The 24,412-nt window shown below is 34.6% G+C and overlaps 1 protein-coding gene across 1 annotated transcript; it reads left to right on the top strand.

The window, feature by feature from the left end:
* Positions 1-470: 470 nt before the first annotated feature.
* LOC132266285 (helicase-like transcription factor CHR28) lies at positions 471-13,600 on the top strand. Its single transcript, XM_059767141.1, has 12 exons — positions 471-1,016; positions 1,960-1,999; positions 2,264-2,734; positions 2,853-3,901; positions 5,089-5,160; positions 5,744-5,821; positions 5,918-6,821; positions 8,060-8,190; positions 8,367-8,588; positions 11,083-11,700; positions 11,789-11,998; positions 13,153-13,600. The coding sequence occupies exons 1-12, from the start codon at positions 876-878 to the stop codon at positions 13,255-13,257; spliced, it is 4,041 nt and encodes a 1,346-aa protein (XP_059623124.1). The 5' UTR covers positions 471-875; the 3' UTR covers positions 13,258-13,600.
* The last annotated feature ends 10,812 nt before the right edge of the window (positions 13,601-24,412 follow it).

Below are 24,412 nucleotides of genomic sequence, written 5' to 3'. Positions count from 1 at the left end.
ATGTCGAAAGAGTATTGATATTAATTTTATTTTTCTTTAAAGGGGCAATATTTTCTTAAATTATATTAAAAAGATTTTATTTATTATAACATCACTTTGTAATAAATTGGATAGTTAGAATGTTTATTACGCCAAAAAAAATTTTTAATTTATTTTTCTTTCAGTGACGGTTTCTTGTCAAGAGGAAATTTAATGACATTTGTCCGAATTTTAATAGGACGAAATTTCACAAATAGGTACACGAGAGAATTTGAAAATTTAAAATTTCTACTCACATGTCTGCTCTCAGTTTTGTTTCGTAAGACAAGGAGCAGGCCCTCTCTAACTTCAATGGGAAGTAATTACTATACGCGTGTGAATCGCGTGACACTAGTAGTAATCTTTATCCTAGTGTGAAACGGACAACTCGGCGTAGAATAACCAAGTCCCTCACTTTTCTTCACATTGGAGTTATAAGAAAACAACACACAAATAGAAATAGTCGTCGATTCACGCACTCTTTTTTTAACCTACGCCACCACATTCTTCACGACTTTGTCTCTCCCTTACGCCCAAACCCTTTCTCTCTCTGAATTCTTCAATTCCCAGATAAAGGAACAAAAGTCGCATCATAGAAACTGCTAGGAACCTTCTCGCTAATTAACACCCTCGGCAACGACGACTAAAACGACTCTCTCTCTCTCTCTCTCTCTCTCTATACAGCTATAATAGTTCTCTCTATATACATATGATTAATCGATCCCTCTTCATGATTTCGTTGATAATGAGATTTGATTTGCCCCAGTGTTTGGTTTCTGGAATTCAAGTTTCGGAACTCTGACTTGGGATTTCGAGGTATTGAAGAAAATTAGGGTTTTTATTTTTTTTCGATTGCGATGCTGATGGCAGACGATAGTTCGAATATTTGGTCCGTTGACGATTTATCGGCAGTTGACGATTTATCAGACGATATTGATCTATCCATGGACATTCAGTCGTTTCTTGACATTCTTGAAGAGAGTCCCGATCGCTCGCAGGTTGGTTTGACGCAACGGTGTTATCGAAGATTCAAATTTTTTTGATACTTCCTTAACACATATTATGCAATCTAGTGTAGTTTGCTTTGTATTATTTGCTAAGCCTTATTGAATTGCTTTTGGCGAGATCGCACGAGAACATAGTATATTGGATGACATTCGCCACCTTTGACTAGTATTGAATTCCTGATTGTTTTTATTTTTTTGGGTAAGAATGGTTAGTCTTTGTTACTTCAATTGTTGGCATCACTAGTATAGTTCAGGGCGTACTGTTTCAATCTTCCTTTTTCAGGGAGATTAACTCTGCTACAAATAATGGGTTTTTAGTTGTGTTGATAGATGTATGGAATAAGCATCAGAAATAACTCTTCACAGCTGATAATTATTTAGGCACAATACCCTTTTCTAAATAGATGAAATTGATTAATACCCTTTTCTTAATACATGAAATTTATTGTACTTATCATTCATTTAGCTCTTCAGTCTTCAGTCAGCATGTTAGGTATATACTATATACTATCTATTGAGTTTTTACCAAGGTACAATTGCCTTCATGGTCAAAGAGAGGCCAGTGCTGTTGAAGATGGAACTTACAGTTTATTTAGGTTTGCCAGTTCCCTTTAATTTTTGCATAGATTATTATTATTATTTTTTTTGACACGCTAATCACTCATTCTCCTGTTTGGTTGTGGAGAAAGGGAAACTTAATGGGTATTGGAGAAAGGGAAACTTAATGGGTAAAAATAGTAATTAATGACATGACAATCTTTTAATGATTTAGCTGGCAGCATTTTGTCTATCTCTCTCTCTCTATATGTGTATCTGTGCATTAAGTTTTGAATAGCTTTCCTGTGGCATGTTCTTTGTATAAGCGGCAAGTCCTTTTATCTAATAACAAGATTCCACTCCTTGGACACTAAATCTAGTATTTCTAATTTTGCAGAGTAGTCCAGAAGGTTTGTCATTAGAGAATGTACAGCAAGGTGAGTCAACTTCTGATGTTGGTGGTATCAATTACTCGCTGCTCTGAATTGATAATCTTATGATTATGAAGATCATTCATCCCAATACATGTTATATGTATTTTTACTTATCAAAAAAATAAAAAATAAAATACATATTATATGTATTTTTAAATGAGATTTGTTATGCTATTTTATTTACATAGAAAGCGGAGATACAGGAGACCGGGTTTCAAGTTTGGATGTCTTAACATTTACGTCTTGACTTTGTAAATTGTTGATTAGGATTGCCGGATTTGGAATCGGCACCTTCTTTTGTGGCTGAGATTCCGGGATCTGTTACATTCTCCCCTTCGTACAACTCGGAAGCTTCAGATTCTAGAGCTGGGGGTTCGGATGGTTCATTTGAGCCCATTGGGAATTCTGTCTTGGAATTTGACTATGGGAAGCTGATACCTTCAGAAGAGATTGGCTCTCCAATGCATAGCTACTCTCCGAGTCTTGAGAACTGGATGGGTTTTGGTCACAGTACTCCTTCTTCGGAGAGGGATGGAGCTTCTCAGAATGCTTCGTCTTATAGCAGATGTGGTGGTAAAGAAATTAAAATCGAAATACACAATTGTAGTACTTCATATAATTTTGCTTCTAGAGATGCTAATCACGTTTCAGATGTCAGAGAGACTTCCAATCTTAATCACCACAATGGGGAAACTGAATCCAAGTTCAGGCATTTGCAAGGGGATACTCATTCTAAATGTATGTTAATTGTTTGCTTATATGATTGTACATTGGCATCTCTATTTTGCTTGTGTATTGTTTGGTATTGGTCTTTGTTCATTGCCTTTTCACTGAGTAAGATTATTTGGAATTTCAGATGTGTCTCAAGACCCATTGATAGAGAACTCATATATTAATTATGGGCAGTTTTGTCATACAAGTGAAAATAGCTTGAAAGCCTCTGGAGCACCAGATATTGTGGAGCCTTCCACCATGGATGTGGACACTTCCTTGCATAATGCATATTATACTCCTTCCAATAATTGTGAAATTCCTGACAGCATATACGAAATTGGTGACCATTATTCAGATTTTCAGTATTGTAGAGGTGAAGCATTTTTTGCTGGTCCCTCAAGGCAATATCGGCCTGATAGTTTCAGTTTTCAACTTCTATCAAATGATGATGATGAAATGATGATCCATTTAAAGGATGAAGTAGGGGAGCTTTCAACGCAAAATGCATGCTCGAATGGTATGATGATTTTAGGGACTCAGGTGGAAAGAGAAGGTGAAACAGTTGCAGAAGCACCTGGGATAGACATGTCGAGTGTAAAGCAAGTAGTTAATGTGAAGGATGAAAGAAGTGATGAGGTGGTTGCACCTCAAAACTGGGTGCGCCAATCTGGATTATCTGGTGATGGTTTTTCTGCTGACAAAGGCTTAAGGCAGTCATTGCCTGGTTTTCTGCATTCCTTTTCAACTAACAAGCATGCATCTCATGTGAAGGATGAAAAAGAAGGCATATCCCTTGCTGCATCTGAGAGAACTCACCAATCTCTTGATACCATTAATGGAACTGAAGGAAGAAACTCCACTCCGGTTTCAATTGGAAAGCAGTTGGGTTGCACAACGGAACAAAGAGAGAGTAAACCTACTCAACTCAAGAGTATGGAATCTCATTTATCAAAAGGCAGCTACCGAGCAATTCAGAGTAGCGTCTCATATTCTTCTAATGACAATGACTCTGATATTTGTATTCTTGAAGATATTAGTGAACCTGCACCTTCAAACATATCATATGGTAATGGGAAGTCCCTTGTTACATCGCAGCGTTCTAACTATAGTAACCCTCTTCATCACGTGGGAGTTGGAGGTGTGAGGCTTAAGACAAACGATGAACGATTAATTTTTCGAGTTGCACTGCAGGTAACATCTTGTTCATGATCATTATCTCTTAGCATTAATGAACGAAGAAGTTAATTTTTCCTTCCAACAAAGTTCTTCCTGGAAATGCCTTGTTATGGAAGGGCTTTTGTGTTCGAAAGCTCTCCAAAACCCAAAGTCTATCTTGAGGTCGTACTCACCACGAGCTTGTGCCCTCAGCTGCAGCATTTTTAATCCAATGGATGAGGGCTCGAGCTTACGTGCGAGCACTCTTATCATGGTCTTTACATTTGAAAATTCTCACTGCCCCAAGCTTGTACTCACTACTCAAAAATACCAAAAGATTTGGTCACAGATACAATGAGCTTGCCATCCGGCGGCATATGTTTTAACAATTAATATCCAGTTCTTAAAGCATTTCTTTTACTTTTTTTCAATTTTTTTTTTACTACTTGACGTTAAAGATGCACAAGTATGACTTTTTCCTTACTTTTTTCCCCTTGTACTCTAATGGGAAAACAATGTTAGTGTAATACATCCCTCTTTTGTTTTTGCCCTTGTTTTTAGTAAATTTATATTTGCTAATATGATTGGCTTCTATGGAATTGGGCTGAATCAGTAAGTTTTATAATCTATAAGGCATATATATATATATATATTATCTTTTTTTTTTTCTTTCTTTCTGGAATGCTTGATATATAGGACACTTTTCACAATTAATGACTGGTTTGTGAGAAGCCACTTTTCTCTGATGCAAAAAGCCCACAATAACGAAATTGGGAGATATACCAAACCAGAACTTTATTATTCCTCTCTACTATGAGATGTATTGACAAGTTGTTCCTTGTTCATTGTTTTTATGCTCACATTTCTTTCATATGCACATCGTAAACTCAATGTCTGACTCATCTGTCCAATACAATATTGTAATTCTCTAGAAAGAAACATGTTTGGCACTGCACCAATGTACCCATGTTCGGATTTTGAGTTGTTGGTTTCTCCAATGCCTCCTGTCTGTGCTGTAACATGACCTTCGCTTACAGTAGTTGAAATTCATATCTTTTTCATGCTTCCAGGACTTCTGTCTCATAACTCTGATGAATTTGTTTTTGAGGGAAAATGGCCTCTTCTTTTTTTATTTATTTTTTATTATTTGGTTTCATGTTCAATGGATGTTGTTTCTAATGACCAAAACTTTGTCGAGATTGATGTCGTTGTTTGAATTGCAGGATCTTTCTCAGCCAAAATCTGAAGCTAGTCCACCAGATGGTCTTTTGGCAGTTCCTCTTCTGAGACACCAGGTTTGGAGCTTTTCTTCCCGTTATTTCGTTTTGGTAGCTTTAGTTAAGCACAGAAATAATATTACAAATAAACCGTGACATTGGCATTAATGTCTGAAATGTTACCAATACAAGAGTTAGTTGGTTAAGAGGAATTTTGTTAGGTTTCGATGACAAATTGATCTAGCATATTTCCGTAATATTGAATGGTTACAAATAGAGTAATTTTGAATGTTTTAGGAAATGACGGTAGATTGGATAATTATAATCTTTCAAATTTACTGTTTTTTAAGGGGAGGGGGGGGAGGGGGAGTGGGGGACATTTCATATTTGGCCATTTGATGATGTTTTCTGCTGCAGTTCACCCTTTTAGCACTCTTTTGCATGTTATTACTGTTTATCCTTTTTTCGAGGCATTAAAACTAGAATTATTTGTCCCTTGTTTAATTTAAGGATTTGCCTATTGTTTCTGTGTCTGTCAGTTTTTCATCCTATCTCTGTGTGTGTGTGTGTGTATATATATATGATTTTTTTTTTTTGTTTGATGGGGGGTTGGAATATGTACTATGTATTGCCAGTTGACATTAGTTGATGTTCTGGACAGCGAATTGCTTTATCATGGATGGTACAGAAGGAGACAGCCAGTTTCCACTGCTCTGGAGGAATTCTTGCAGATGACCAGGTTTTTTTTTCTTCTTTTCTATTGATGATACTTTTTTTAAGCTCTATTTAATGGTACATTTGCCCAAGGAGTTTATCTTGATTTCTTCTGGGGCAGGGACTGGGGAAAACAATATCAACAATTGCACTTATACTTAAGGAAAGGTCTCCATCATCTAGACTTTGTCCTTCCGATATGAAACAAAATGGAATTGAGACGTTAAACTTGGACGAGGATGATGATAGTGCGTCTGAGCTTGATAAATCGAAGCAGGATACCAAATCTTGTCAAGTTATGTCAAATGGAAGTTTAATGAATTGTAAGAACACTCCTGCACAAGCCAAGGGAAGGCTAGCTGCCGGAACTCTTGTTGTCTGTCCTACAAGTGTCCTTCGGCAATGGGCTGAGGAGTTGCATAGTAAAGTAAACAGCAAAGCTAATCTCTCTGTTTTAATATACCACGGAAGTAATCGAACAAAGGATCCTTCTGAGTTGACGAAGTATGATGTTGTCCTTACAACATATTCAATTGTAAGCATGGAGGTCCCAAAGCAGCCCCTTGTTGATAAGGATGACGATGAAACAAGAAATCTTGAAATCCATGCTGTTCCGTCTATGGGATTTTCATCCAGTAAGAAAAGGAAATATCCTCCTAGTTCTGATAAGAGATATAAGAAGGGTAAAGACGGTGGATTGCTTGAATCTGTTGCTCGCCCTCTTGCAAGGGTTGGATGGTTTAGAGTTGTTTTGGATGAGGCCCAGAGCATTAAAAATTACAGAACTCAAGTAGCCAGGGCTTGTTGGGGTCTTCGTGCTAAACGTAGGTGGTGCTTGTCAGGGACGCCCATCCAGAATGCAGTTGATGATCTTTATAGCTACTTCAGATTTCTGAGATATGATCCATATGCTGTATATAAATCATTTTGTTCCACAATAAAGGTCCCAATTAATAGGAATCCAGCAAATGGGTACAGAAAGCTACAAGCTGTCTTGAAGACAATAATGCTTCGTCGCACTAAAGGTGAGAACACAGAAAGTTAAGCGTATTAGTTATTTCGACCTTAAACAACTGTGAAAAGTGTAGTCTAATCGGGTTTTTCTTTTCTTTCTTATTTCTATTTATTTTTTTTAATTATGTTTTGCAAGACTTTTGAATTGTCTCTCACATTAAAGCTCTTCAGAAGCTTCCTTGTTTTATCGTGTGAATTGTTGTATCCCCATATCTGCTCCCTTTTGAGGTTACAGATTTTCTGGGTTTGCTTGTTTTTGTGATTGCAAGCATTATTTTATCCATTACATTTGTTGGGGGATCTAGATTTTAAAGGAAGTATCTGTTCACAGGTTCACGAACTTCTGGCAATTTGTTTTTTCTGCCAAGTTACTTGTTGACATTTCTGATAAATCACAAACTGATGGAGAAACATGGTTGAAATGAACACTTTTATATCAGTTGGGACATTTTGTTTTTTTGACATGATCTGTTATAGAATGGAACGTTTATATCAGACATGGTTGGTTAGCATATGCGCCTTGAAAGTCTCCCATTTGGTGTAGCTGCAAGTTAGATCAAATACTTTCAGGCATTGCAATTCTGTTCTAAACTATACTAGAATGGTGCAGTTTCTTTAAGTATTGACCTTGGTTTACGGTTCCTATGTTCGTCCTCAGCAAACATTTTGGTATTGGAGTAAAATCGTTACATACTTTTTGGATGCATTATTCTTTTGCAGCTATTGTTATTTTAGTTACTCGTAAGTCATAACTACTTTTGAGCATTTAGGTTTGGTTTGATATAACTGAAATTGAAGTATTGAAATTTTTAGGAGCTGAATTTTAAGTGCTGAAGTAATAAGCGGTAGTTACAAACTGGGAATTTCTTCTGTGCAGTGACATTCATTTAATAATTTTACTCCCTTTAAGTGATGTTGAAATTGCGTTATCTATCTAACACACTGAACTGGATAAACACTTAATCTGTTCAGAATAAATGTTTAATTGTATTGTCAAATAGCATCTTAGTATTCGAAATTCTTTATTTGCATTGAAGAATCAGTCAAAATTATTTTTAGAATTGGTGTTGTGATACTTCGTCATGCCATCAGACTCATGGATTTGGAGGTTCATTGCATATGATCTGTTCATTCATTTGACGAGTTCTATTTTGATGGTTATTTTGACTGTAGAAATGCAGCTAGGACTGCATCAATGTGCAAACTACTGTAAGGACTTATGATAATTTGATGGTGAATGTTGCATTAGGCACACTTCTTGATGGGGAACCAATCGTTACTTTACCGCCAAAATCAGTAGAACTGAAAAAAGTGGATTTTACTAAGGAAGAGCGGGATTTCTACTGCAGACTAGAGGATGATTCGCGTGCTCAATTTGCAGTACGTGTTAATTTGAATTTTCTTTTTTGCCTAGTCTGATATTTTACTGTATGTTTTGGTTATGCAATTTCTCTCCCCCTTTCATATATATATTTTTTGGTACATTTATCTTTATTTTATGCAAGTATACATATACACGTTCCTTTTGACCTCTAGAGTGGGTTTTATTATGTCAGGAATATGCAGCTGCTGGAACTGTCAAACAAAATTATGTTAATATCTTATTGATGCTTCTGCGCCTTCGGCAAGCTTGTGATCACCCTCTTCTTGTTAAGGGATATGATTCTAGTTCTGCGTGGAAATCGTCCCTGAAGATGGCAAGAAAACTTCCTCGGGAGAAACTAGTTTGTCTTCTGAATTGTTTGGAAGCTTCTTTGGCAATTTGCGGGATATGCAATGTACGTGATCATACTAATACCATGTGGATTTCAATTTTCAATTTTTTTTCTCTCTTTGCTTGTGTGTATGATTTGTTGATTTTTTCAATAAGATATCTAATGAGTTAAACCCAGCGGGGCCAAAGAAAAACTAATGAGTTTAATGCACTAATGGGTTGGTTGGTTACCTTCCAGCATCATGTAGACATTGTGGTGGATGACTTTTTTTAAGTATCATATAAATTGATTTTTAGTTTTCCAGTATAGTTTTTTTTTGGTTCATTTTTCTATGCTATCGGATTTCTTTCCTTTGGAATCTTCTTACAGTTTGTGGATGAAGTCTAATACACTAGTCGATTATTTTTTCTCCTTTTAAAATCTTTAGCAGGCATAAATTGCATATATTGAAGTTCATGTGCTCAGTGTGTGACAAGATAACTTTATCAAATTCAAGAGAAGCTTCTTGATTTTTGTTGGCTGTGATGGGTTTTGTGATCATCAGCCATATTGCCTAATAATGGACGTCTTGTTTGGGTTCCACACCACTAGATATGACCTCCACTGACCTTATACGAGCTATGATTCTGTGATAAATTGATTGATATGGGATGCGCAACATGAAACAGTGAACTATTGGACACTTAACACTTTACGCGTTCAAGAATTTTTATTGAAATAAAGGAAAGTTACCCCTGGTTTTTGGTGTTTGCTGTTTTAACTTCGAAAGGAATCTACAAAAACATCTGCGAAAACCAAGATGTAAGTGTAAATAAATTCACAAAATCATAATAAACATATTTTGAATTAAGTGTTTCTAGAACACTTCATTTTCCTAGCAAATATTGTTGATCCTTACACCTGTGGTAAATGCTAAATTTCCCTAATTTATTTGACTTTAATTAGGTGGTTGTGGTGCTGCCTGTCTGCGCTCTTCCTTTAGTTCGTTTGCTTTTAACATAGCTCATCTTGTGTTCCCTTTGTATGTGTTGTTTCTTTAATCAATGGCAAAAAGTAACTACCAGACAGGCCTGCCAGCGGAGCAGATTTTAGGCAAGATCCAATATTTAACTCAGATGTGTTAAAGGGGTATTAATCTGACGATCCAATATGAAACTGGATCTAATTGATCTGTCAACTAATGAACCAATGGTGGATTTAGGATGATCTGATTCATTAATGATTTCCAGCTTCCTATATTTTTTATATTATATTAGCTAAAAACCCCGTTTCCTTTCCAGCTTTAGATTTTTTTATAGATCTAAAGGTGCATAAATCTCATATAAGATTTAAGAAGCAGAAGTTCTAAGGTTTTCTAATTTTATATCACAAGCTTCTCCTTACCACCATATATCCCGTCTTCTCCCCTTTTTCCTTATCCCACACTCTCATTTGGTGGTTTCAACTCCAACTAGAGGTGCAGGATTTTTTTACTCTTCTTTCTCATTGTTCTCTTTCAATAGCTTCTGTGATGCCACTGGAAGCTGCTGAAGCCTTTGCCTCAGGGTCTGCTGATGGATTTTGTGCCATCTTCTTCTTCTTCTCCCATTCCCTCCACCCCTCTTTCTCCACCCTTGTTCTTTATCTGCCACCAATACTGATATGATCTTCTATACTGAAATTGATTTGTCTTGATGATGGCTCTTTGTGTATCCAAGTGTTGAAACAAATCAAGGATTTAATAGATTATATATATGTAGTTTTTCATATTGAAACGGATTATCAGATGAGAGGTCCAATTATTACTAAATATTTTGTTTTTATTTGAAAACATTATCCGCTGGATAACTGACTTGGAGTGGATCTGCTTTTTTGCTTAAGAGTGTCCCATTTAAATCCGATCTGTTTGCAGGCCTACTCTAAATGAGCCTACCATACTAATACCGGCTACAACTTAGATTTGGACATATAGCCACATATAATATTTCCATCAGGAAAAATGGCTGCAGACAATGTCAATAAGTGGGATATTATGATGATTTCAATGGGACCTGTTAGACATGCGAAGTTTTAGAGATGTGATGATATTACCAGAATTGGATGAAGCCAAATGAGCGAGGTGCTGTGGCTAAGATATGCAGAAGCATGAGTGTGCGGAATTTGACGGTTTGACGGATTATCAATATTAGATGGAAAATGGATGGTGTTCGAGTTAATTTATGTAAAGATCATAGGCGAGGTAGAAGTCAAAGATGCCTTTCACCTAGAAAAGGGGTGATCTGTTCTTGTTCTTCATGTCTCCGTGTTTCTGGATGCAATAATTTTAGTTTCGGGTTTGATTAGTTTGCTAATCATTATGGTGGAAGAGTACATTAGCCATCATATATTACAATATGGATCTTGTTTTGGACGTATTCCATTGCAGAACTAATTATATGTTCTCTGAAGGTTCTTGGGCTTAAAATTCACCAGTTTCTCTTTTTCTGCATATAATCCTTGTCTTAATTAATCATTATCATTTACATTCTAAATGTCACTAAATTCATGAGGTCTTTGTTCCTTGTTGATGTTTTTATAGGATCCGCCTGAAGATGGTGTTGTTACGAGCTGTGGGCACGTTTTTTGCAATCAATGCATTTGTGAACATCTTACAGGTGATGACAGCCAGTGTCCAGCCCCAAATTGTAGAGCTCAAATCAGTGCATCTTCAGTGTTCTCTAGGACCACATTAAGAAGTTCTCTGTCTGACCAGTCTGATCCGGATACTATCCCTGATCATTCTAGTTCTGAATCCACTAAGAGACATGAGCCTTGTTCTGCAAGTTGCGCATTTGATTCCTCCAAAATCAAAGCTGCTCTTGAGGTCCTTCAATCATTGTCTAAACCACGGGATTGTAAAAATTCCTTGAAATCTATGGATGAGAGTGCTAGTTGCTCAGAGAACTCATCCAATCTTCATGTAGAGTCATCATTTAGGAAGACACCTGATAACGAAACTCCTATTTTGGATAATGATTTGAAGGATTCAATTAAAGTAGCGGGTGAGAAAGCAATTGTCTTCTCCCAGTGGACAAGGATGTTGGATTTGCTTGAAGCTTGTCTTAAAAGTTCTTCCATCCAGTACAGGAGACTTGATGGAACCATGTCTGTCATGGCCAGAGATAAAGCTGTGAAAGATTTCAACACTCTCCCAGAGGTTTGCGGGGATTTTTTATAATATAATTTAGTATCAGCTTCTTTTTATGAATTTGATTCTGAAATTTGATGTCTTTTACGTTGTTTAGGTGTCAGTTATGATTATGTCTTTGAAAGCTGCGAGTCTTGGACTAAACATGGTTGCAGCGTGTCATGTTCTTCTTCTGGACCTTTGGTGGAACCCTACTACTGAAGATCAAGCAATTGACAGGGCACATCGGATTGGGCAGACGCGTCCTGTTACAGTTTTGCGTTTGACTGTGAAAGATACGGTTGAAGACCGCATCTTAGCTCTTCAGGTATAATTTTGTGTTCTAATGTTTGAATTGTTTTTTTGTTTAAATGTATAAAATATTGATGTTGACAAGATGGTAATTATTGGAGCATGTGGCTACTGATCTCCTCTTCTTTTCTCTATATATTTTTTTCATTATTATTTTTAAATGAGGAAATTGTGTTCTTGGTTGATTTCTTGTTCATGTGCTGAACTGAACTTCATTGTTGGATAGTAATTATGAATGTGTGACTTTAACTGGTTGATCAAGAAATAGGCAAGGAGAAACTCATTTAATTGCTTTTTGAATACTGCCTGGTTTCTTAAGAGTACCATTTTTTCTAAACTTTATGTTGACAGGATCTTTTGGCTCAGTTAAAACTTTACTGCCTTTTCCTATTTATATGTCGTCGTGAGGGCCAAGAGATGAATGTAATAAAGGGGGATTGATATACTGGTAGTTCTTGGGGGAGACAAACACTGGGCAGTGGAACAGCTTCCCTTGGAAAAACTTACACTTCCAGTTTAGAACTTCATTTGGTTTTAACATCATATTAATGTTTGCTTGTTATTTAAGAGAAGGATTGATGCTCGGTGAGCTTGAATGCATCTTCGCATGCCTAAAATAGTCTGGTTTAGATCAGGAAACTTTTTTGGAGAGAGAGAGAAACTCGATTCCACAGTAAATTCATTCTTGAAATGTTATCAAACTAATGAGCATGGTGCCAGGGAAGCACATTTTGCTTGTACAGACAATGCCCATTACTCTTGTGATGCCTAACAAGGGGTATGTACCGCATTTGGACTGGGGACAACTAGCCAGTAGGCATGGCATTTCTGCAAATTTATTGTTGACCCCAGACGCCTGGTCCCTTGTGCTGGGACAACGGGCATTTAGTTATGAACTTCATTTTCAATACATAATAGCCATATATGGCCCATATAAATATGATTTCATTTGCAAGTCAATTATGTAAAGGATCATCCCTATGAAGCTTTCATTATTTACTATAATTTGAATAATGTAAGTGGAACTGACATTATCCTTTTTGTATATGTTTGCATTATGTTAAAGATGTGAAATTCATGTTGTTCTATGGTTCCTAGTTCTTAATATTTGTATTCTATCGTTCCATTGAATTGTGAAATGCTAATTCAAGATATACTTTTGAATTGCAGCAAAAGAAGAGAGAGATGGTTGCATCTGCATTTGGAGAGGATGAGACAGGTAGTCGTCAAACTCGCCTTACTACGGAGGACTTGAAATACCTGTTCATGGTTTAATTAGGAGGGGTGTCTGCTTAGTATATAGATTCTGTTCTAGCTGCAGCATTGTTACCTCCATAGTTGAAGCTATTCTAACAATAGATCTTTAGGATTAACAGGAAAAGAGGCCTCATTTTACAGAAGATCTTGTGAATTGTCTTAAAAAAAATTCACATGATCTATTCTTTTAACGATTGGATATTCTTGCTTTCTCGTTGTATAGGATGTAGATTTCAATAGCTTACACCAATTAAAGATAGGGAGTTAGTTGAGATTCTTTCAAGTATAGTTTAAACAGTAGTTTTTTTTTCTTATGAATGATAGTTTGATTGGTAAATTTGATCATCTTTTTCCCCGGCTATTACCTTCTTTATTATTATTATTATTTATTTAATAGTTAGACAAGACATTATGCCGTAGCCTTAATGGCTATTGTGATTAAATCTAAACAGTTGTGACACTACGACACGTGATATTGTGGCAACAAACAATTATCTGCTTTTTTCTTTCATTTTGTTAGCATTCTATTATGTTGAGGTTCATGTAAAAGCTATGAAACAACTATGGATAATAAGAGGTCAAGGCAGGGATGATGATAGAAGCCCACTGAAATGTTTGGAGCAAAATGTGTTGGGCTGATGTCAGTTCTGCATTGTTTTGTTATGTTTCACTACGGTTTACAGTGAGTGTAAGGATTACCGGGTCACATGGGTCAATATGCCCGGTGAATGTTCTTTATGCTCAAACTATTTTATGTGCCTTTTAGGTTTGCTACGTATATAATTCGCGAAGAGCTGCTTATTTTGATCCTGTATTTCTTGGCCAAGTGAAGAAACACCATACATATTGTCAGATCCATGCACAGATGAAGAGGGTGATTGCACTGTCTTTTGAATCAATTAGGCTGTGCTGCCTTTTTTTCTTTGGGATGAAGTAAAATTTTGGGGCCAAATGAAGGATTTGAAATGAATTGATTCCTATAACGTCTATCCATCCAAGAATTTTCAATAGAGATTTAGGTCCAATGTCATGACCATATAGGTTTTTCTTAAAATGATTTTATTTATTTTTTCGAAAATAATTGTTAACACTACTAAGGAAATTTTAATCTTATATTAAGGGCCACCATTATCCTGAATTGATATTAAAGGATATTTTTTTATCATTATAATATGTTGGTCCTTTTTTTATTATTTTTTATTTTTTAAGGTCGCTCTGTGCAAAAAATTGAAAGTAGGGGGGTGTGTGATGCAATTTGCCCTAGCATCTTAGTAATTAATGTGAAAACAAGACGCATAAATTGATTAAAGAGTTTGTTTGAGATTAATCCAAATAAGGATTTAATAGGAGGAACCTGAATTGTTCATTTATGACAAGTGATACGGGATTATTCCCAATTAAGTATAAATAAAATTATAAACGAATTCACTATTGGTTCCAATGTCTAGTGGTTAGGAACTCAGGAACCGATTTCAAATCTCGGTGGGACCTCTTTCCTGTTCTTGTTTTACTAACACGAATGGTTCGCTTTAAAACCTCCTCTCTTTTTTTTTTTTTTTTTTTTTGAAGGAAAATGATACGGAAAGCGAAATATAAAACTTGAAAAGTTTTGGAATCTGATATGGCTGGTCCATGTCAAATAATTAAAAAAAAAAAAAAAAAAAAGGGTTTCTGTATAACAGAAAGGAAAAAAATACAAATAAAAAAAAAAAAAAAAAAAATAGCTTTCATCCTCTTCCCTCACAAATTCGGTAACTCATAAAAAAAGAGAGAAAAAAGCGCTGGGTTTTGGAGGTAAGGCTATTGATTTTATAATTTCAAAACCCTAGGGACCTATACTATAGATCGAAGCCCTAATTTTATGTGCAAATCTCTAGTTATGTTCTTTAATCTTGTAAACTGTATGTTATTTGTTTTCCTCTCTTCTTCATTACCGAAATTTTAAATTAAAATACATAACAAATTATAGATTAGTGAATCATTACCTAAGTTCTAAATGCAAAATCCAACATTTTAGAAATATGATAAAGTTTTGGATTATTTTTCTGTAATAGAGCTCTCTCTCCCAGGTTAATTGTGAAGACCTTATAGTTTCCCCGTTTGTGAGAAAAGAGGAAGTAAGCAATTTTTTTTTTTTTTTTTTTTCTTTTAGTTATACTGTCGTGTAAGAGAAACACTTTCTATTTTTTAAAGTGAATGAATGATGTGGCCAGTCACATCAGATCCGGAGACTTTTCGTGTTTTAATCATTAGTGATTTTCAAATATTGTCCAATTATAAAACGGACCAAAACTACTCTAAGTCATGTTAATGGACTGAAGTAGCCTATACCGATACTTTAACAATTTGGATATAAAATTTAATATTTTTATTTATTACTATATTACAATATACATAAATATATATATGTTCTATGTGTTAATTTATAATATATATTCCATTAATTTATAATGTACTATATATTATATGTTATCTATATGTTCATTATTTACTATTAGGTTTATTTGGATGCCCTATTCCATATATTCATGACTCTATTCTGTCAGTCAATTGGTTTTTATCCAAATTCAAATTCAATCAATTCAATTAAATGTTGGGATTCAAATCTAATAATTCGTTAACTAAATAAATTAAATATGAAGTATGGTCGATTCGAATTGTATCCGCTTAGCTGCATAACCATACCTACACCATAGCATTCCGGCACTACATGAATTCAAACGTTACTTTCTATTATACAGATATTTTTCAATCCCATACAAGTTGGCTTCTATAAACCTTAACACTTCTGGGCTTCTTTGACAATGGACGTGACACAAAAACAGACCAATTTAACCCACAATTCTAAAGACCGTTTCAAGCCCACAGCCCCGTTTTCTCAAAGTCGAACGATCGGGCTTGGATCTCTTTCTAAAACTTCGGGCCAAGCTGGCCCGGCCCGTTATACATAACACCCCGCTCTTTTTTTTTCCCCCAAATTTGAACTCTATATTAAGTACGGATTCGAACATATATCACACAAGTTCAATTTCGAAAGGGCATTTCTCCGTTTGATTGAAAGTTTTTCTCCGTTTCCTTCAGAGTAATAAGTGCTGTTTCTCACCTCTCAAACCAAATCCAGGTAAAGTTCTCTCTCTGTAAATATAAATATATATCATATACATACACGAATATATCTTCTTATCATTTTAATCTTGAAGGCTATTTGAATTTTCATGTAATTTTGGAAACTTTGTAGAAATTACGTTATTGACTCGTATGACTCTGTTGCTTGAATTAAAGCTCCTCCGTGTTTCTATTGATTATCTAGACTTTATTTCTTGGATTTGTTCTGTATTAAATGATCTTTTCAATTAATATTTTAAAACCGATCTGTTTGTGTTCATTTGTAATTTGCAGTTCATTTTTGCTTTACTATATTCAATTACTTGCATAAAAACGTTTTGTGTCTATCATATTTGTGGATAAATCAATGGATTTCATATTTCTATTGCGTTTGGGAGCGGAGCACCGAATGGCGCCTTGAAATTTGAATTTGGAATAGAACTAAATTTTCTCCAATTCTAAATTCAAACCGCAAATTCGATGCTCCCAAATATAAGCATGTATCTTCGGACGTGAAGTTTGGATTTGACATTCTATTTGGTTTGGTACAAACTGCCTTGAGTTAAATTGGATGCCTGGTTAGTTTTCATTGAATATTTCTAAAAAATAGTTTAATTTTGCCACTAAGTTATCAAGGATTCAAGATGCTCAATTTTTCGAGTTCTTTTTCTGTTTCTTTTGTTGGAAAAACATAGCTATAGAGGTTAAATTTCATGATTTGTGTTTATGATAAACTAACAGGATCATAATTTAGGTAAAAGTAAGCTACTATGTTTGAAAATAAGAGAAATTATTGGAATTTCTGAGGTGATGTAATTGTTGGTTTTTTATTTTATTTATTTTTAAAAATTCATCTACAATACCAAAAGAAGAAGTTTGACCATTGTTGCCACATTTGTACTCTTGCTACCTTCAGTACCTTGACTGATTCAATTGACACTTGCATTTGCAGTTTCTACTTTCTAACTATGTACTGTTATCTACCATAATTGTAATTGCACTCCCCCAAAACATAGGACTTCTCTGCTCAGCTCAGCTCAGCTCATCTCACCTCCTAACTGGTACCTTAGAGTCAAGGGCGTAACTCAGCGGAGACTAATTTCTTGAGAATCCTAAAAATAGGTCCTTACATAGTGAGTTTTAATATGCTAGAAATATTTAAGATATGGCCCCTATGAATGTTTATAATCCCTACTTGAGTCATTTAGCTCGTGTTTTGGAAGTATGCTTTCGAAGGAAATTTCAAAATTTAATTACAGCCCCTATCCTATCACTTTTCTCATTTTATGCATTTAGAACTTTATGAAATACTTTTAATCTATATAAACAATCTTCTTAAATCTACTTTTTCAAAAATTAAGTTGTAATGAAAATTATACACTTTCTTAATACTAATTTGGTCCCACAACTAAAAATTTCTAGGACAGCCCTGCTCATAGTCCTGTCTAACCTCATGCAATTAAACGTTGTAAAAGAGGCACTCAATGATTGTAATTGTGCCATTACATGGTGATAAGATCTTCTATTCCTCTGGTGATGTTATGCTTTCTTTTTTTATAACGTAGGAACTTGTATTGTTTAAATAAAGTTATATGGCGATTGTTTTTGGAATCAAAAGATTTGTTATCCAGTGGCTCATTCAGCTGCAAAGTAATATTATGATGATGTGATTGAAGCGGATTTTGGCCATAAATATTAAATATTGTTATTTTTTCTTTTTTTCATTTCCTGGGAAGTAATCTACTGTACTTTATAGTCATTAACTATTGCACATTTGTTCTCACAACTACTTTTTTTAAAAAAAAAAAAAATTGCACTATCCAACTATTTTGCAACCTTCTTAAAGTACTGCAGGTTTCTCCTTTCCATACTAAACCTACACTTGACAGTTTCCTTAACAATTTCAGGACTAAAGTACTATTTCAATCTATATGGCAGAATCTCAGAAGGGAGCTTCTTCATCTGTCAATTCGAAAGAGAGAGATTCACTTCTGGGATCCTTGCTATCGAAATAATAGTTATTTTCATACGTGTGATCCTTGCTATCGAAATAATAGTTATTATCATACATGTGAAGCAGATATGGAAATTGGCAAGGACTTTCTTAGTAAATGGAAATCAATGTCTGTGGCAGAAAATGACATGATGGATTTTGACTTTGATACTGTTGTCAAAGGAAAGAAAAAGACATACGATTTTGACCACTTGTAAGTGCCATTCAAAACCTTTTGAGTTATTTTAGTGTGTAACTTACTATCACCAGATAGAACTCCCGAAGCAATAAATTTTTCTAGAGATATGCATTTCGGACTTGATGTCAATTTTGACAACATATTATCATTCAAAGTAGACATATCAGATCTTTATATCAATTCCACTTTGAATAAAACTAGAAAGGAAACATCTTAAAGATGAATCTGCCCCTGGAAATCGCATAAACTTCTCATTTGATGTTAATAAGTGTACAAATTTCTTTTGAGGCTCCTGTTGATATCTACATTTAGTAATTATGCAGATTGGAAGGTTGTAATCTAATTTTCAGTATACGATATCTGACTCATTTTTTTGTCAATTGGATAGTTTTGGTTTGGGGGGAAGCCTAATGAAAGAAGAGAAAACGTCTAAAGAAAACCAAGATAGCAAAGGAGCTTCAAATATAATTGAGTTCCAGGATCCTTCTTTCCAATGTGCGTGTGAGTGTGAATCAACTCCAGATATTGCTGTAGAACTAGAGGGGGAAGTTAGTTCTCTGGACACAAAAATGAGTACCAGTTCAGATGGAGAACAGGATGTTCACGGCAAATTGACAGTGGGTTTGAAATTTAAAAATGAAAAAATGCAATTGGAGGATTCCCTTCCACAAGATATGGCAGAGTCACTGAAGAATGATGGTAAAAGGAATAGCTTTGGCCGCGATGATCGTACTCCAACAGGCAGTATAATTGATGTTGAACCTGCGCAGGCTGACTCAATGACCTACAGAGAGAGTTATAATTCAACTTCAAAGCTGCTTTTGGCGCCATTGAGCTGGTTGGTTGCAATTTACTTGCTAATATTAGATGGAATTTATAGAAATAAGGGCATACTCTGTTCGGTCCGTGTGACTGATAAATGCTATGGCATGTTAAATTGTTCATTTGATGCAGTGGAACCACAGTCAGTAACGTGATTTCAGTGAAAGAAGAAACAAGTGGTATCTGGTCGAAGTTTTTCAAATCAGATGAATATGAGCAGGCCTTTAAGATTCATCATCTAGAGATGACTGGTTCAGTGGCACTAGATTCAAGGGAACAAATTATCAAGTTCATTTCCTGTCAAACCCCTCTCTCTCACTTATGTAAAGTCATCAATTTATTTTATTTTATTTTTGTCAATATGTGTTGTCTTGAATTTGGAGGAGATGGAGATGAAGAAGAAGAAATGGAAGAAGATGAAGATGAAGATGAAGAAGAAGAAGAAAATGAAGAAGAAATGGAAGAAGATGGAGATGAAGAAGATGAAATAATTGCAGTTGCTGAGATAGAAGAAGGATGGCACCTGAGCGGATATAATTACTATATGACAAAGGGGGGACGGAATGGTATAAGGATACCTACTGATGTTGGGGACGAAGGAAATAGAATGTACATAGCATCTAAAGATGGACGCTTTTGTTGGGAGGTGTCCATGATTAAGGTTGAGGAAGGGCTTGTACAGCAGCAAAAATCTTGGATTTATCGTGCTAATAACTGGTCAAATCGTGCTGTTTCTGTTTGGTTTGATTGCGATATAGGACGATTTCTGGCTTTAGCTCCGGGTGTGTTTAATTAGATGTGGTTTAGATACGAAAACTAGAAGGGGAAGTAGTGGTTAGATAGGAAGTTTATAGTGAAAGTGAAGTGAAAAGCATGAAAGTTAAATTTCCAGAGTTTTATGAAAGAGAGTGAATTTTTTTACTACTTACCATGATTTCAAATACTATATCTTTTGAAAAGAGTTTGTGTTATACCAATTTGTTTATATATTTTAGTAGAGAAATAGTATAATATTGGATTATTAAAAATAATATTATATATATTTTATATCTATTCTTAAATTGTTACACATTTAGAATAAGGCTTCATATGATTGGTTTAAACTTTAGATTTTGTTAGATGAAGGCAAACAAAACTTAATGAAGTTGAAGTATATATATTTTTTCGGGGTAAGTAAGTTGAAGTATATTTGTATTAGAATGATTAAACAAAATGTGAATAACGGAATGAAGCAAATTTATAGTATTAAATTTATTTCAATGACAATTAGGTTCTAACATGATTCATTTTTCAGAACAGAACGATTTTTCTACAAATAATGCAGGTTTAGGTTGCACCTGTTGTTTTTGGGAGCCAAGTTTCCAGTCTCTCTAATACTAATTGAATGAACGATTGTAATTATTAATAGTCAAATATATATATATATATATATATATATATATATATATATATATATATAAGAATAATTTTTTATATGAATAAAATTCTTAAGAGTAATTGACAGTGTTTAGCATTATATTAGTAGACATTGGAAGTAAAAGAAATTAGGAATGATCGAAAACAAATATGTTATGTTTGGCGGCACCGAATTGACGGCCTTAGATTTGGTATTGGAGAAATTTTAGTACAAGTTTTGAACTAAAATTCCTCCGATCCTAAATCCAAGACATCAATTTAGTTCTTCCAAACATAATATAAAGTAATTGATAGAGTTTAAGAATTTTTTAGGAGTAGAGAAATTTTATATATATATAATTTATTGAAATAAATAATATTATAAAAAAATTATAATACATTATAAGAAATTAAATATTAGAATAATTTTATGTATGGAATTGTTTGGTTGATAGAATTTAGGATTTTGTTACACACTGTGCAAGTATTCCGTGGTGTTCAAAAAACTCCCTTGGCTTTTCAAATTGAACAAGAAGAACAATTACTCAATTTGAAGATTAAAATATCTAAATTGTCCTTAAGACAAAATAAAAAATAATAAACCCCAAATTATTTATTTATTATTATTTTTATTAAAAAAAAGAAAAAAAGAAACAGCTAAAATTCATTTAAGGGTATTTTGAATTTTTTTTAAAAATAAATTTGGTCAAAATTGACAACCACTGAATAATTTGCACAAAATTTTAAAATATAGCGACTTTATATGCACTTTATAAAAAAGAAGAGTGTTTCTACCATATTTTTTTTTATATAACATGGGTGTTTTTGCACTTTAGCCCCATAATTATATACACAAATCTATATAATTATTTATATTCACGACATCAAAGCAAGACTATTAATAATGAGTTTGTTCACAAAAAAAAAAAGAGTCAAGCTGGGGAGTGTTTAAGATTCCCTCCTTTATTAATGAAACATTAAAAACTTATTTAGATTTGATTGGTTTAGTCATTAAACGAACAGGAAATGAGCCCTTAACTAGTTGAGCTCAAGTTGTTTGTGTAGTTATTCGTAATATGTATACATGAAGGCTCTCATGCGGTCCAAAACAACAAACTTTTCAACGGACCAAAATCGAATTACACTTTATTACTTTATAAGGCTTACCATAGTTAATAATGTTAACATTATTAGTCAATTTACTATAGTTAGCCAATAAATTTATTCAATCTCTCCCGTCTTTAATCTCTTCCATCTTTCTTGCAGTGTTCACCACTGCCACCATAGCCATTGTCTTCACCCCTACAGCCACTGTCTTCACCACTACAACCACAACACAACTACTCATGAAATTGAAAGAAAAAAATAATGGGTCAACCCATCAAGCCAAAAAAATTAAGAGAATAGAAAAATAAAAAATAAATAAGAGAGCAACAATCAGCCATCAAACCAAAAAAAATTAAGAGCTTGGTAATTACGCAGGGTATAGTGGTGCACCAAATGAGGAGGAGGTGTTGCAATATGCCAGAGTTATTGATGTAAGAAATTAAGCTTCATGTTCTTCCTGTGCAAAGTTAGAACCTTTGGCACCTCAACTTTATTGTTCCAACAATAACCATTGTTTTTTGGTTGCAGTGTGCAACTGCGGATCCTGATGGTCGTAAGAGAGCCCTTCTCATTGGAGGAGGTATTGCTAACTTCACTGATGTTGCTACTACTTTCAATGGGATTAAGAGAGCAAAAAAATAAAAAATTAAGAGAGCAAAAAAATAAAAAATTAAAGCGCAAAAGACAAACAATCCCCCTAAATTGAATAGGAAAAAAATTAAGAGAGCAAAATTTTTTTTTTAAAAAAAAAGCTTATTCACAAATCTTAAAAAATTGGTATCATTTGAACCCTAAAAAAAAGCTTATTCATGAAGTGTGGAACAATGAGTCGAAGAAAAAAATTAAGAGAGCAATAGTCAGGCCATCAAGCGAAAAAAAATTAAGAGAGCAAAAAATTAAGAAATAAAAAATAAAAAAATCAAAGTGCTAAAAGAAAAGAGAGAAAGAGAAGAGATTAAGGAGGAGAGAGATTGAATAAAGGTATTGAGGTAAACAACATAGAGGAAGAATGAAGGGAATATCTTATCGAGGTAATCATATTTGTTTTGGTAAATATGCTCTTCAGGCACTTGAACCCGCTTGGATCACATCTAGACAAATAGAAGCCGGACGACGAGCAATGACACGAAATGCACGTCGTGGTGGAAAAATATGGGTACGTATTTTTCCCGACAAACCGGTTATAGTAAGACCTACAGAAACGCGTATGGGTTTGGGGAAAGGATCCCCTGAATTTTGGGTAATAAAGTATAATTGACTAATTGAGTTTTGATCACTTGAAAAGTCCATTGTTTTGGACCGCATGAGAATCTTCTTATATATATTTATTTTTTTATTTTATTAACCCGGGGTGTCCGGGATGGCACAAACCCTTAGGGCCTCTCAACAACCCAACTAATCCCCGAAGACTCAGAAGGGCACCTCCCCACCCGGGCGGGGTAAGTCACTGCAGGGATAGCGGAGGTTAGCCACAAAGAACACCCAGCGGGACTCGAACCCCAGACCTTGGCTTGCTAAGCACCAAAGTCCTGCGAGTAAACCATTGGGCCACATCCGAAGTGAATTAATACTGTGATATTGCTATTTAAATATTATACAAATTCTAAAAGATAATTATAACTCAATATAATAGTAATAATAATAAACTATATAAAAAACTAATAGGGCGATGCTAAAATTTGATTTTATTTCCTAAAAACAAATTCGCTGTGCAACGGTGCTGACGGACTCTGTAGTGTTTGTCTTCCAGGATACAACGATCTTTATTTCTTTGGTTACAACACTTCAGACCGGAGAAATGGGCGAACCAGCTCGATGTAGTACTCTTTCTTTTAGATTGGACTCAAACTTACACTATAGAACTATATGTATGCAAAGAAGAGAGGTAGAAAGAGGAAAAGAATTCAGAAATCTGTAAAAGATTATGAATTTGTGCACCTTATAATTGAACCAGGGGGTATTTATAGGCAACTAGGTGCTTTTCGGGTGACCCAAACCGTCATCGGACGAGATGGTTTAGTCCAAATCATTGCCAAAACACCTATTCAAATTCGTATGCACAGTGCCTGTTTTGAATGGGTATTGTGCACTGGTTTGAACCACATGCACTTATTCAAGCCCAGTTAAAATCTGTTTAAAGAAAATAATCAGATTTTACAATTAAGCCCCAACCTAGGCCAGACTCGGGATGTTTCGAGTCAAGCGGCGCGTGTCGTGAATGGTTTGAGCAAAGGCTAGCCTAGGTCTTCTTCTTAAAAACATGGGTGCCCTTGGGCCAAAACCCAAATGCCAAACTTGGACTACATATATATATATATATATATATATATATATGCTCAAATTAGCATCACTTTCTATTCGATTTGGGACAACTACTTCCCACGTATACATACCCATTACTTATTTTTGTAAACTTATCAAAACACCTTACTTTAGAGTTAATATATCACTAGGATTAGAGTTAATATATCACTAGGATACTTGTTTATATATATATATATATATATATATATAATTTTTTTATTTTTTATTGTCGTATCTTATCTGTACCT

The sequence above is a fragment of the Cornus florida genome, unplaced genomic scaffold, assembly GCF_030987335.1.
Source record: "Cornus florida cultivar Cherokee Brave unplaced genomic scaffold, ASM3098733v1 CherokeeBrave_3.0.0_Hap2_Chr01, whole genome shotgun sequence".
Lineage (NCBI taxonomy): Eukaryota > Viridiplantae > Streptophyta > Magnoliopsida > Cornales > Cornaceae > Cornus > Cornus florida.
This window is presented reverse-complemented; position numbering and strand designations above follow the sequence as displayed.

Coding starts and splice junctions, on each gene's coding strand:
- LOC132266285 (XM_059767141.1), top strand. CDS start 876: ATGCTGATGGCAGACGATAGTTCGAATATTTGGTCCGTTGACGATTTA. Junction 1,017..1,959: donor AGAGTCCCGATCGCTCGCAG/GTTGGTTTGACG, acceptor CTAATTTTGCAG/AGTAGTCCAGAAGGTTTGTC. Junction 5,822..5,917: donor GAATTCTTGCAGATGACCAG/GTTTTTTTTTCT, acceptor CTTCTGGGGCAG/GGACTGGGGAAAACAATATC.